Consider the following 16,200-nt stretch of genomic DNA (forward strand, 5'->3'; position numbering starts at 1 on the left):
TAACCTCTTATAATATTATTCAAAGAAGAGGCTAAAGCTCTTCCTGGAACAATTGAAAGTAAAAAAAATGAGGATCATTGTGTCTCTGGTTGTGAAAATGCCACTGATAATGACAGTAATTTGAAAGAGAAAGACATGTCACTAGGGCACAATTCTTTGTGTTGCATAGTCCACATACCTAGTTAGAGGTCAAGTAGATATTGGAGGTGTTCCCAGGAAAAATAAAACTAATTAAATATTTTTTTAGGCAGCCATGTTGAAAGAAAAATGTAAGAGTAAGGTCAAACATATTCCTTAAATGGCTTTAGGAGACAGTTGAAGATAAAGAACTTGAGCAACAAAAAATCAAAATTAAAAGGTGGAGGCAGTTTCCCACATAACACAAAGACAACTCTCAGGAAAGAAGAGAAGTCTGTAAGCTTAAACTCAAAATACATCTTAAACATGTCTGCAGCCAGCCAGAATACAGACACACTCCAATTTTTTTCTAAAGTGTCCAATTATATTACCTTTACAAAACCTTTTGGAAAAGGAGCTATTCTTTCTAGTAAAACAGACAGTTTTATCACCTTTCAATTACCTCATTGTCATTTATTGGCACATTCTACCCGACAGCATTTTCTCTGCTCCACTGATAGAAGGAGCAACCAACACATAGGGCACAAAAGATGGCAGACTTAAATTACATTGCAGAAAGCCCAGAGGTGCAAAATAGGAAAATAAACCCACCAGACCCAAGAAGGCATTGGCAAAAGTGAGGATTGCAGCATGCTATATTTGAGAACTCTCAGATGCCTTCTCCTCTTCAGTGCGCTAAGGTGGCCAAGTACCATGCTGCATACATCCAAAGCAGGAGCTGTGCCTCAGTATCACATATTAAAAAAACAAAGGAAAACAACAAACCACCCTGCAACTGAAACTATCCAGCTGCTAAAAAGAAGCTGTGCTTCATACACTGCCAAACAGCTGCTCCTTTCTATCTCCAGTAAAAAGAAGGGGAAATATTGCAGTGGCTGGTGATGCAGCCCGCAGATCATGAGCTTGATCACCTAAATGTATCTTTTTTTTTCTAGGACATGCAAGTCATCCAGTCCAAGAGAAGCAGAAAGTTGAAGAATAAATCATTAGTCAAGACATTTCCAACTGCTGTCAACACAATTCAAAGTCAGAGTAAAGTTCAAAGCAAGCATTAAAAGTCATGAGACTTCAACCTCAATTTTTAAGAAATGAGAAACACCCAGTTTACCCCTACCTCCTTTCAAAAGCAGTAGCCTTTATATCTCCAGTTGTTAAAAAACACAACTTATGTTACCGTGAGAATGTCAATATAAGAATCGAACTTAGATTTCCACATAAACTCAGAGCTGCAACTTCAGGTAAAAAAGTAAAGCAGAAAAAAAAATATTTTTAGACTTAATCCTGATTGGATGGTGAAATAGATCAGGTAAACAATACAATATACCGTTCTTGGTTTTCTCAGGAAATGAGTAAGCCAGTTTACTAAAGTAAGATAGCTTTACTAAAAACACATATGGCATTGATGCTTTGTAGTATTCTACTTTGTGTTCACAAACAGGTAAAGTTCCATATGGCTTACTATCAGGATCTACCACCAGATAGGCACAAGGAGCAAAAAGCTAATATAAATATTGAAAAACTGAATAAAAGATTCATCTCGATTCCACAAACTATAAGATGCTAGTACATTCAAACAAAGTACAAATTAATTTACTTTATAATCCATTTATTTATTGAAAATTCCAGACAAAAACTCTAAATTGAGCAAAGTATTTTTCCTGGCATTTATTTATTCAAAATAACCAATTCACGCAAAGTTAGGACAATCATTATTAATAAAATTAGAACTCATGGAAAATTATCTCTGCTTTATAAGCCTTGAACAAACACTATGCAATGTCTACACCTTTCAGACCACATTGATTGGGGAGTGTGTTCAGAGAAGGGCAACTCGGCTCATGAAAGGTCAAGAAAACACATCTCATAAGGATCAGCTGAGGGAGCTGGGTTTGTTTAGTCTGGAGAAGAGGAAGCTCACAGGAGACCTCATCACTCTCTACAACTCCCTGAAAGGAGTTTGCAGCGAGGTGGGGACTAATCTCTCCTGCCGTGCCTGTAGTTAGAGGACCAGAGGAAATGGCCTTAAGGTGAGATGGGGAGATTCATATTAGGGAACAGAAAGAAGATCTTTCACTGTTCAGATGGTCAGGCATTAGAAAAGATGGCCTGGGAAAGAGGTGGAGTCACAATCCCTGGAGGTGTTTAAAAGGAGTTTGGATCTGGCACTGGATGGTGGTTTGGGAGTTACAGTGGTAGTGCTGAGTTGACAGTTGGACTTGATGGTCTTAATGGTCTCTTTCAACCTTGAAAATTCTATCATTCTGTGACATTTTGTACTTACATCCTCCTTTCTTGGAGGAAAAATGTAACATTAAATTGACTGTTGAGGGGCTTTTCCCTACCATCCCTACTGATCATTCTTATTAGTCTGTAAGGTTTCTAATATAAGCAAATGCTAAGCAATTTTTAATTCCTAAAAAGGTGGTCTCACTTTTTCCTAACACTGTTCACTGAGTTTTGTCTCTGTTTAGTCCCCAGACCCATCAATAGAAATGTTCTCTTTTGTTTAATAGTAAAGAATTCAGGAAAGTGAAAAATATTACTTTTTACCACATACAGACATCAACTGGGATGGTACACTCAAAGTGTTTGGCAGCACAAGACATTCCAAAAGGCCAAGAAAATGGACACAGAATAACTATATGAAATCTTACAGATGGGGTCCTGGAAACAAAGAAGTTTAAAAAGAAATAAAATAAAAACCACTAAAAAAGTATGGAAGAGATGAAAATTCAAATATCAGTCCTAATGACACAGCGTCATCCTTCCTCATGAAGGAGGTAGGACCCTGACTCTGCCATTAGCACTGTGAACATACCTGGGGAACAGGGGAGAGAAACATTCATTTTCCTTGTAACACTCCTTAAATGTTCTCCAAGATATGCCTGTTGGCAGCTCCATATCAATCTCAATGACAAGCTCTCTAGTAAACAGGCACATCCAAATTCTACACTGCATCTCAGCAGGAAGAAATCTATCTTTCTGCATGTACCTAAGCTTCCCTCTTCTTCAGGTGAGGCAGATATGTTTCTCACCACTTTCTATATACTTCTGCAAACATTCCAGCAGTTAACACTGCAGAAAAATCCTGCAATATGAATTATAAAACAGACAAATATTTAAAACTCTTTAGGAAAGAAAAAAAAATTCTATCCAAACTACTCTGAGCAAACTTTTTGTAATCTCTTTAAAATTATCTTCAAATACCTCCCCAACCAAGATGATTAAAGGTCACTGGCACATTGCAAAGCATATTTTTATGATATAAATTCCATTATAATTGCAACAACTTTTCCAGCGACAATTTAGACATAGAATCAAATTATCCATTTCATTTTCATTTACACCTCATGGGCTAGATCATTTATCATGTTTCATGATAATGATCAGAGGGCACATAGAAAGTGATTTCTGGAGGTAACAAATTACCTATCGTATTAGCACAGCTTACAAGATCCTGTCAACAGGTACCACACATAAATAAGAGGTAATTAAATTCACCATGTGCAGGAGTATTTGATATGCTGCCTGCTTTCCTAGAAGCTGGCAAAAAATCTGGGTTAGTAAATTCAACATTCCAAATTAGCTGCTTAAGTATAATAGTTTAGCTCTTCATAACACATCAGGAATCATTATGCCACTAGGACACCAACAGGTAGACAGCATGCAGTGGGCTTAAGATCTGGAGACAAATCTCTCATCATCGGGTATTATTGCTTCTTGCCACTGAATCATCCATCATGTCTCTGAGACAGCTTGGAATGATAGTGCCAGACCCTCACAGCACTGCTCCTTGAACTCTGTCTCATCCATCTTTTGCATCATTCCCCATTTGCAGCGAAGTATCATCTCCTTGCTGCAAAACTGAGTGTGAACCTGTAATGCCTTTAACCTGCAGTGCCACTCTAATGGTAATTGATTTCTCTTTATTGCAGGGACGGTGCTCACTGAGACTACGTACAGCTGCTGAGGATGAGAGATGGCCAGAATGGTACAATGCAAGCACCTGTGTCTTTAGCAGTTTGACCTGTTTTCAAGGAAATGGTTATATTTTCATCCCTAGCTATTTTATAATGTGCGTACATTTATCAATATATAAAATTGGTATAGGAATATATATGCAGTTTGTTTTCCTGCAGTTCAACTACAATTTAATAGCAAGATTCACTCAAATGCAGCTGAAAATAAATGTCAGTGTGGCTTCATTTTGTATTTTTGGTAAGTGATTCAGCATCAGAACACTGTTAGTTTTTTAAATACGTACTAAAGCACACAGGTGCACCTGCATTAAAAAAGCAACTTAAATTAACTCTACATTGATCATGGCGAGACTTCACTAGCATGATGACTTGTGTACCATAAACCACCCAAGACTAAGCGTTTTAATTCAGCTTCGTCTGAATGCTGTTATAAAAGTTTAATAAATCAAAATGATCAAAATGCCCCCAGTGGCAGGTTGGGATTCAGTTTCCAATTCAAATTCCCTTTAATATATGGCTTCTCTGACATCCTGCATTTTCTGCCATCTATGTTGAATTTCAAATGCACTCCTTTTCATCATTACCATGTATCTACTCGTCGGCACCCTTTTTAACAACTCTGTATAATACAGAGATGTCAAACTTACAGGGGTTTTCCCCTCCCCAAAACTGGAAAATGATGGCAAGTAACATAACTTTGTCTATACTTAAGTAAATATTTTAACCTCCATGGTAATGTCAGTGGCATTTAAACTGAGAAAGACCATCCTGAGCTGCAGTATTCAAATGAAATATTTGATTTAAATAAATGTAGAGACAGACCAGCTACTGGAAGGGAAATTATCCAAGTGAAATACAGCAGTGATGTGGTGGGTCAGTCTGGAGACATCTCTAATTACGATGAGAAAAATCACTTTACTGCAAATGATCTTCATGTCACTGTACTTGGATAAAACACAGATGAAAGAAACAAAGGATCCCCTCATTTCCTCCCTGAAGTGACACGTGCCAAAAGCTTTTTCCTTGTCTCTTTTTTTCCTTTGCACTGACTCCCATCAAGCCTAAAGGCCAACCAGAATCCCACTATTCAAAGTGATTACATTTTGATTTCCCAAACGCTTCATTTGGTGTTGGGATTCATTTAAGTAATTTCACAATAAGGAGGCACATGAGAAAAGGGCAGAGGTATAGGAGAGCACCTAAACAGAGTGATGTCACATCTGTGGTATCACCAGCAACACAATTTTGAGTCAAGCTGAGTGAAACTGCATCGTGTCTCGGCTTTGCTGGATTAGGCAGAGAAGGTGATACCCAGTTTATGCTGCCTGTAAGGGGCCTGATAATACCTGGTCTGCCACAGAGGCAGGAAACCCATGAGGAATATTACCTTAATTCAGCACAGAGCCTGACAGCACAGAGCTAACTCCTCTGCAAGTGTGAGCCACTCGGTCAAGATCATCCCAGGTCACCACCCATTACAGGCTCCCACTGATTTCCATTGACCCTACAGCTGTTTTTATTTTGCTGCCAAGCCGTGGCAAGGTCTCCACAAGAGCTGACAAGAACAAGTAGCAGTCCACTGCCTGGCAAGCAGGGAAGGGCCCTTTTCTGGAGACTTGCTTTGAAAGCACATTCCTGCTTGAACGTTTATGTAACATGGTCAAAGACAGCCATCAGAAAACCAGTCAGGCCTGCTACATGTTCATTCCTGGACACAAAGTAGTGTCACACCTAATGACACACAAAAAAGAATGTCACACCTACTATTCAGGAATGATAAAAGAAAAGATATATGTAGTTCTAGATGTGATTAGATGCCTAGAGATGCAACTATATTGACCTACAGAAAAGCAGCCCTCAGAAAAGAGCAGAAATAGCCGTGCAAACATCAATCCACCTAATTGTCAGCATTCCTAGCTTTCCTCCTCATCTTTTTTCTTTTGTTCTGATTTCTACGCAGAGCCTGTGAAAAGAATATTCCCATCATGCTTCTTGTCACTGAGAAGAGAGCAGAAAAGAGAGAAGAGGTTCCACAGAAGCTATCCCATGTGCTCTCATGCAGGCAGTACGGAGCCTTGAAGAAAACACAAGAGGAACTCATGCTGCTTGGACTTGTGAATAAAGGTGCCACAAAGCATCAACATCCATCATGGATGTCAGGGAAAAACACACACCAGGCAGTTAAAACTATAAATAGAAAATGGCCCTTGCACCAACTGAATTAGTTAGTCATTAATCTGTTCTGGTTCCTGCATGCTTACGAGTGAGAAACTAAGGCACAACACTTATGTCCAGGCTGAGAGGGTATTGCCCTTCACTTAGACAATGTCTGAACCACAGACCCTTGGGACAGAAAAATCCTAAGTCAGCAAAGGGTGCTTCTATATCTACTTTTCTCTGATACTCTGTCCCAGTCACAGGCTATTGGGGCAGGACACAGAGCTACAGGACTTGGTTTTGCTCTGATCCAGACCAGTCACCTTTAAGTTCGGAGAACACTTTAAGAAGATGTGTATCAACATATCTATTTGGCTTGTTTTTGCCAAATGAATAAGTTAATTTAGCCTATATCAAGCACTTCAAAATTCATGTCTTATGAAGTAAAAGCAAATGTGTGCTTTACCTTAAATGTTTCAGGTCTTCCTGAAGAACACATCAGAACTACAATAAAGCACCAGCTCATATTAGAAAAATTTCAAGAGCCAGCTGGAGATGAGACAGCTCAGGGGGATATTGCCAATCTGTATAAACACCTGGAGGGAGGGGGTAAAGGGGACAGTCAGGCACTTTTCAGTGGTGCCCAGTGACAGAAAGGAGGCACTGGGCACCAACTGAAATACAAGAAGATCTCTCTGAACAGCAGGAAACATTTTTTCTTACTGTGAGGGTGCCTGAGAACTGACACAGGTTGCCCAAGGAGGCTGCAGAATATCCATCCTTGGAGATTTTCAGAAGCTATCTGGACATGATCCTGGGCAACTGGCTCTAGATGACTGTGCTTGAGCAGGGCAAGTTTGGTCCAGATGACCTCCAGAGGTGCCTTTCAATCTCAGCCATCCTGTGATTTTCATTTCAAATGTAAACCTGTGCAGCCAAGATTGCTCAACACAGAAAGATGGAATGGAGCCAATGCAAAATACCTGGCATTTCTGTTACCTCGTGTGAATCAATCTCTCTGGCTTCTTTGAAAAATCCTGTCAAAACTATGTTCTCCTGCTTCTCCAGCAAAAGCATCTTTCGTGCACTTCCTGAAGAAAATAAGCAACGCACCTATTAATTATATAAACCAGAGACAAATATTGTCTGAGCAAAGGAGCTGAGCACAGTTTCTTCCACAGAAGAGTTGCCTGAGCAGAAAGTGAAGCTGCTATTCTTTCTGATATGTAGATGAATGACAAAACTGAGCCTCCTATCTCGTTCAATTTATTCATTATGAGCATAAAGACTTTCTGAGGCATTTCATTCTTTTTATGTAAAGGAGGCAGGATTTGACTTCAGGGTGAAAGCATCTCTTTACCTGCTGTAAGAAACAGAGGATTGAAAAATAGGAAGATTCACATGTTAAACCTACTTAAAGAGGATAAGATCTTAATACAGTAGAGAAATTAAAACCAGAGAATGCCACAAAAAGATCAAGTTAATTGGATCCTTGACACTCTAACGAATGCTTATACCTAAATATACACTCAAAATATAATTTGTGATTTATTAGCAAGGTTTAGAAAAACTTCACAAAATAACTTCCTTCTTTTTCTAACTACTGCAAAGTAATTATGATATTATCATCTGCTCTTCTTGCAGGGATACAGCCATGAGAGAACTAGTCTACAACTAATGAGGAAACTTAAGAGTATAAAGAAATTTTGAAGATGAGCTGAGTGTCCAGAAGAGTAGCAGTATTAATATCAATACTCCAGGAATGCATCTTATGAACCAAGCACAACAGCCAGAGGGGGCTTCTGACACACAAAAAATATTTGCATACCTCTATTGAAGTCTGCTGATGATTCAAAAGGAAACTTGGCCAAGGTAGTGATGAAAAGCCCACAGATTTCAATAATTTGGACTGCAAAACCTGCCTTCTCAATTTCCTCTCTGGTCTAAAATTCAGTAAATTCAGAAAAACCCACAACAATGGCCCTCCTCAAGACTTTCAGTCCAAAGCCACTGCCTCTTGGAGACTGAACTTCTGAACAAATTACAAAGCATCTCTAATAACCTAAACTAATATTTATGATGGTGAGTAATATCACCAGAGGGAATTTTTCTTTTTTTTTTTTTTTTTTTTTTACAAATTTCTTATTATCAGAGAACTAAATAATGGAGGGCAGAAATATGGGGCATTTTGTAAAATTGGTATAAAAATACTTCAGTCCATTTGCAAGCAGGGAATGTAAATTCAGGCTACCTGATGTATTTACTTTTTACCTGCCACCTAGTGCTCTCCTTGACATATTTTTAAGTGTGTTATTATACTGAACAAATAAACCAAGCCACAAAATTGAATATACACATCTGAAGCAAGCTTAGAGACTTCACTTATTTTTCCAGACAAAACAAGCACCAGCGAAATTTGGAAAGTGCATTTCAGTCCACAGCTTTCTCAAATGGAAATATTTCAAAGCTTTCCTGTAAGAGAAAAAGAATAATGCTCCCATGAGAATTACTTGCCAGGGGCAAACCCCATCTTCACAGTGTTCTAGCATCACCAGGAACCAGCCAAATTACTAGCTTTCCTCTATAAAATCCCTAAAGAGATTCAGACAAGAAAAATCACTGCCAGGCTTGCATAACAGGAGCTGCTTCTGATGGCAAACTCAGCTCAGTAAGGCTAACAAAGAAGAGTCAAACATAATCACAAATCCCACCAAAACTTGAACCTGATGTCTTAGAAAAGAGAATGCTTGCAATGTCAAATCAAACACAAGAAATAATGACATCCACAAACTCATAGAAACAGGTCAGATGCCTAGAAACAGGTCAGTTCATCACGACTTAGGATTTTTGGAAGACAGTAGAGGAAAACTGCCTTTGTCTGCTGTGACTAACTTGGATTTACCAGCTGCATGAAGACAATTCTATATTGAAACTATAATTCAAGGCAGAGAGGTCCCCTTGCTTTGAACCCAGCACAGAAGAGATGTTTTGGTTGGATGAAGAAATGTTAAAAAGAAAAAAAAAATCATGTAGTAAAACCATAAAAAATTGCTGTAATTTATGGAATAAAACTTACAAACTTATCAGTAGAACAAGAACTCTCTACATTATTATTATTAACAAATGCTACATTTGAGTCGCACATTTCAAGCTTTTCAGCCTTTATTTTTCTACTTTATCTTTAATTCAAACAAACATTTTCTTCCAAATCATATGTGCAAGATCAGCTACATAAAATAAAGTGTACCATATTTCCTGCTGATTTTGCAGCATGTAATAGCATGACACCAAGTTTTGTACAATTATTTTTCTAACAATGTGCAAGGTACTTTGCTAACTAACCACATGAGAATGTAACATCAGCTTCATCTCCACCTCTTTTAACATGCCATGTCAACTAAGAAGTTGATAACAGCTTTTGTGTTGGACACTACCTTGTTTCTTGATGCACAAGGTAACTTTTCTGGCAAAAACTGACAACTACAGAGAAAGAATCCAGTACATTTTTAAGAGCCCTGAACCACGAAGCAGTACAAGAACTGATTATGAGGCCAAGTCCTCTACTGATTGAAGATCAGAACATTTGATACTGTAACTTGGAAAGGCTACACAGTTGTATATATCAAATATACACATGAGCCAGGGCACAGGTGATCTCTTTGGACACTTTTTTTGGGCCCAATTGTAGAAGTCTACAATTGCACACCAAGCAGCAGAGACTTTGAGGTATGCTTGCTCTCAAAAGCAAGTAAGAAATAAGTGAAAAAGAAAGAAACCATCAGTGGATTCTTGTTCACTTTTACCTATCACAAAAACTACAAATACTGTTCCTTCCTCCCAGCATCTCCCTCAAGTTCCAGTGCAGACAACCCTGAAGACTTCAAGAAATTCCATTCCCAGAAATTGCCAATTTACCAGGGAAAATATAAACATACAATTAATCTGATGGACATATTCAGGAGGGTAAGTCAACTAACAGTAATGACAACACCAAACTGCCTGTAAATGGAAGGGGAAAGGGAAAACTTTCTACATGAATCCAAGAATAATAGCAGCCCCATAGAAACCATGTAAAAAAAAAATCAATACAGCGCAGCCACTGAGCTGGGAGCTGAAGACCAGCTCTATACAAAGGTGAGCCATTAAATCATTGACTGGAACTACTTTTGGTAAAATCTCATAATTTAATTACAAATCCTGTCCTAGTTCAATTTTTCTTCAAAAAACTAATCAGAGTAATTGAGTTATCTCTTTCAAGGTCTTGAAATGTATACCATCCCTCCCAGGTAACTACATTTGTAATAGAGTTTAGAACTCCACTAAAAGTAATTCTTCTGCTAAAGCTCAAAATGAAAAATAAAGATGTTTCAATATAATGTACATTATAGAACTGGAAACTTTCATTACTAATCAAGACTAACTTATAGTTTGCTCATCAGGACAATATCAGATGCCTCTACACCTGCATTATGGTATCACATGTCTGTATAGACATGGGATATATCCCAAGATATATCCATATCTTAGCCAGGAATGCAAACACCAAGGTTTTGAGTTACTGTGCAACAACTCCTGTTCCTCATCCCTCACTCTTTAATAAACAGTGTTGTCAATAAAGTTTGGCTTCTACAAACCAAAGACCCTATCGTTACTCAGAATTATCTGGAAGCAATACTAAAGCCATGACAAAGTAAATTGTGTTTCATCGTTTTTTTCCCCTCCTCTGGCTGTGAGAACACACAGATCAATACTCTTCAGTATGAGAATTCTGCAGTGAAATTTTCATTTGTTACAAACAGCAACAAAAGGGCCCCAAGCATGCCCTGTCACTTCCAGTTTAGAAGGAAACGCACTAATAAACTCTTCCCCTTGGGTCATCTTTGACAACGGGCAATACTATGCCAGCTCTTATTAAAGGCAATTCATATCAGTGGCCCAAAAATTTCCTCTAAAATTATCATCTTTTGTATCCATGTAGCAGGATGTCAGCTTTAAAGTGCCACTGAGATATAGGACCTGTCATTATGGTTAATTTTCAGCGCAGTTTTAACACCAGGGTAGCTGATCCCTAAGGGTATGGGTATGCTTTTTTGGCTAACAAGATTTATTTAGCGGTTATCCAGACAAACAAGAAAATATATTACTGTATATTGCTTTTTAAATACATCAGCAAGCAATAAATCCAACTATAAAACATATATCTTTGTTCTCTACCATGATGTCAAATAGATGAAAACAGTTTTGGAAGGTTTATCTTTTAGGGCATTTTTTAATATTTTTTATTTATATATGTATATATGTGTGTGTGTGTATATATATATTTAAGAAAGAAAAAAGTTAAGATTCGTGGACTTTTAATAAAAAGCTCACAAAAATTAAAATTAACCTTAAAATAAAACAACTCTATAGCTGCTATATATATATAGCTAAATATCAAATTTATGATTTGAGCCATAAATATGGTGTTATCAATGAAATTACCTAAATTTTTCAGCAGGACAATGTGATGCATTTTAAAAGACGGTACTATGAGATTTTATATTCTTGTTGGTTTGTTGGGTTTTTTTTTTTTGAGACGAATAGTATTCTAAACACTATTTTATTGTGGTTTTATACTAGAAGAAAAAATAGAAAACTTAATTTATTGGATAAATGCACTGATTTGCCCAGCCTTTCTAATAACAATAGTCTGGTTTTGTGCCTCAATAGGACTTATTTCAGCTTATCAGGATGAAGACCATCTTGCAGTTTCCTAGACAAAAGGTGCATCTAACAGAATAAAAAGAAGCTCTTAACATGTTGCCTAAATCTTTGTATAGTCAGCAAGGCCCATTTTTATTGATGTTTTATAGCAGCCATAAAACCTGGTTGACCTCAATCAACCAACCTCCCAGGGAAAATACCTCTGCCAGCAAATACCAGACAAAAAATAGGTCAGGGCATTTCCTGCACAGCTTTAATTTCTACAAACTGAGGACAAACTTGCTTGCCCTGTCCCCGTTCCAGATGCAATGTCTGTCTACAAGGAGCAAACATCTGGCTGCTTCACTAATGAACCAAGCAAGAGCCCACCGTGTGCTGGACCCCTGCACCCACCTGGCCAAAACAGCCCCTCTACCAGGCAGCAGCCCTGCAAACAGATTTTGTACACTTTTTTTCCCAGTTAAAAAACTGCCAACCTCATCACAACTAAGAATGAAAGAACAAATTTTGGAGGTAACATAGTCAGGTAAGGAGTGGTTCAATAGCTTATTCCAGGGCATGGAGCACACAATTTTGGAAGTGAAAACTGAACTTCTGTGTTCAACCACATCCTTCACCAGTCAAGATTACATGTTTCCAGAGCAAAAGATGGAATAAAGAAAAAAATCTCCAACTTGATCACACCACAAGCAAGCTATGGTTGCACACCAGCTGGCTTTCGAATTAGTTTCAACCAAAAAAGTATTTCAAGGGGAAAAAGCAAGTTTTCTTTTCTTACCATTTACTTCTGTATTGGAAAGCATCACAGTACATCTCCACAATGTTCCCAGTAGTCCTTGGGTAGGTGAAAGTTTACAATTCTTTTAATCTACCTGTCTCCCAGGTAACAGAGCAATGTATTATTTGTTCTACTACCAGTACGCTCAAGACAACAGATTTTAAAGGGGAATGGCAACTCTGTATAGCTGGAAGCTGAATTGCACCTCAAGTGGAACAAATAACATTCCCAGAAAAGCATGCAGGCACATTCCACACACTGTGGGATCAGGGTTTCACACAGGTGCATTCCATGGAAAGCAATTTTAAGAAGCTTTGCAAACCAGTCTTTCAACTTATGCGAGTTTCACAGGGCTATCTTTGTGTGATCATTTCAGATCAAGGCATATGCAGGCTAAATAAAAAGTGTAAGCAGAAAGCACTGTTATTGAAAGCATGTAACTTGAAATGAAAATGAAAATAAATAAAAATTTACCTCGAACAATAAGTTGAGCAAAGTTTGAGACTCCAGAACCTCTCTCTGACTGAGTTACACAGCGGTACAAATCCTGGTCGGTTTTTGTCACCTCTTGCAACTTAAAGGTAGCTGCAAATCTTCTGTGATTGATATTTTTAGTCTGAGCAACTGGAATATCTTCCCCATTTCTTCTCTGAAAATAAGAGCAACCAAGGCAGAGTTAACTCAAAAGATATAAAAGGCATTTATCATTATCTTCATACAAAGAAGACACAAAAAACAAAACCTCAACCCAAACGCACTCAGACCACGCTACCATGCATTTCCATGGTAGAAGACCTCAGTACTGAGGTCCCATCAAGAAAAAACAGTACTCAAAATCATTTCAAAATCAAGTTATCAAGAAAAGTACCCATCAGGATTTTGCACTGGCACAAAAACACGACCATGACATACTCAACTGCAACTGCCTTATAGGACAGCCCAGCAGTAGCAGTTGTACTCCTAAGAAAATTCATTCAACTTTAAGCAGATTTACAACACATACACTGGGTGTATTGTAAGACACATTTAAGCAAACCTGGCATTGAGGGATTTCAAAGGTCTGCTACAGCTCTTTTTTCACCAACCAACCAATGTTTCCTTTTTAATGCTACCTTTTATCTGTCCAAGTTCAATACCTTCTAAAAGTTTAGCTTTGTTATACTAAGCACCACCTATCCATCTAAAGCTAGCTGAAATAAAAAGTGGAGGGCAGGAAGGCGCTAAAAGAGGAATAACACAGATCAAATTTAGAGGAAGAAGCTTAGAGAGTTCTTAAAAAAGGCATAGCTGCCACAAATCACTGAAAAATTTAATCTGTCTGGAGCTGCGGGGCCAGGTGACAGGTTAGTAAGACAGAAACAGTTTGAGCTCTTGTGGGATCCTTTTTCCTTATTACCATTCACATTAAATGCTCAATTTTGATTTCAATTGAAAAACAGACCCTCCACCAAAAGTCAGCATTAAAAAACACCCAGAAACCTGCACAAAGAGAACAAACAATGTCACTGTTCTCTCATGGATCAATTGTATGTTATTTCCTGACCAGGATACAGTTTCTGAGCACTCATCATTGCTCAGTCCCTGGAAAGATGGCAGCATTTGCTTGTAACCACTCATTCTGCCCAACATACAGCAAAGTGCGACCTCTGTGAACATTTTTAGCTCTAATCAACCCCTGGAATGAGAAACTTCATTGAGGTTTTAAACTCCAAGCTTTCTAACACCAAAAGCACTACTGCTGAGCAACAGAATTTAATAACCTGAAAGCCTGTGGCAAAACACAAAGGGCAGAAAAAGGAGATGATTTAATGCTGCATGTGTATATCAGCTAGCCTTGTGTCACCAGCAGGAGTAATGCAGAACATTTTACATCCACCCTTTGCTGTCCTAGCATGGGCTAGTCACTTTAAACAGCTTTGTGGTAGATTAACCAGAGGTCCATCACGACTGAAAGAAGAATTCAGTCTAACTATTAACATGTTTAAACAGATTAATTTTTTTTATACCAAGCAGGCAGATTTCAGTCACTCACATTGCAGTACAAAGACCATGCCATTATCTTTACCAGCTGCAGGTTTATTGGTGGGATTTTCTCACTGCAGGAAGACACCATCTGGTTTCCCTCACCCAGCCACCCTCTCTGCCATTTCCTCAGCTGTGAGCTTTGTCTGCAGGGCTGGGCCAGAAAGAGCCACGAGATGCCAAGAGCAAAAACAGATTTCCAGAACAAAAAAGCAAACAAGACACTTCCGAAAGGTACTCTTATTGATCCTCCCTAAAACTGTCATCATCTCACAAGAACCACAAGCCTGGTTATCAGAAGGGGTGGTCTCTGAGACGGTGTTTCCAGGGAAAAAGCAGTGGATGTTGGGCTCTAGCACACCTGGAGCAACAGTGGTGCCACCAAGTCACCATCCTCAGCTCTGTGGGTACCTGACTTCAATCAAGAAAAATTCAGGAACTTTTCTAATGCCTGCAAATACTCCTACACGTGAAAAGCCTTATTGAACTTCAAGAATCAATGAAATTATTACATTTCAATATCAAGCAAATGAGAGATGATGATAAAGGCCTTATTTAAGGGATGCTTAAACAACAGTAAAATTATTTTGTGGGAGGTGCACCTTCCCCTCCAGCTAGCTGGCTTCTTTTGATAGAAAATACTAAATTTGAAAGCAGGATTTTCAAGCCGTGCACTCCCCACCCTCCTCCCCACCTCAGCCCTGCCCCGCTTCCCCAGTACCAACCAAAGGTTCAGACAATGAGAAATTTTATTTGGTTTTGTTTATTTGTTTAATATAAACCTTAAATCTAGTGCCTTGAAATAACCAAAATAAACAAACCTCATGGTACTTTCTTCTTCTCAGGCTTGTCCTGTGCCCTGATGGCCTTGCCACATCATAGCCACCCAGCAGAAGGAAGTCAAACTCCCCCCTAAACACAAACTTCCCATATGACTGTCAAAAATACCAAGGAGCCAATAATAAACCAAAAGTGTATCTTTAAACCTTATATGATAGCAGACTTGACAAGAAAACCATGTAACGCAGTCATTCTTCTGCTATGAAGGGAAAATACATATTAGGGAGTTCTCAAAAATGAAGGACTCCATTTCAGTAAGTCCAGCTCTTCAAATTGGAATGCCAAACGCTTAGTCTGCAGCGAAGCACATCCAAGCTACACTGTATAAAATAATTCACACTCTGAAGATCAGAACTTGCTTACTTAAGCTCATCTGCATGTTTCAAGTTGAGAAACAAAGTGAATTTGGCTTCTACTTAAAATGAAATATTAATTCACTTCCAGAGAAATTAATTAAAATAAAATTTGACAAGCTTTACAGTTCTAGAACAACACCTCAGATTTTCTTTATTTCTATCAGTGACTTCCTGCCATATTATCTTACAAGGCTTGGAGCAGTTGCTCCAATTTCTCTGTATTAGA

At 38.4% G+C, this 16,200-nt stretch overlaps 1 protein-coding gene across 2 annotated transcripts in view; it reads right to left on the reverse strand.

The window, feature by feature from the left end:
* PTPRK (protein tyrosine phosphatase receptor type K) overlaps positions 1-16,200 on the reverse strand; it is a 374,688-nt gene that overhangs the window by 174,862 nt on the left and 183,626 nt on the right. For both annotated transcript variants that reach the window (XM_084201677.1, XM_084201678.1), the window contains exon 6: positions 13,231-13,405. In XM_084201677.1, the coding sequence (XP_084057803.1) occupies positions 13,231-13,405 (175 nt within the window). The remainder of the gene's footprint in view (positions 1-13,230; positions 13,406-16,200) is intronic.

The sequence above is a fragment of the Fringilla coelebs genome (genome assembly GCF_963513975.1).
Source record: "Fringilla coelebs genome assembly, chromosome: 3".
NCBI classification, from domain to species: Eukaryota; Metazoa; Chordata; class Aves; order Passeriformes; family Fringillidae; genus Fringilla; species Fringilla coelebs.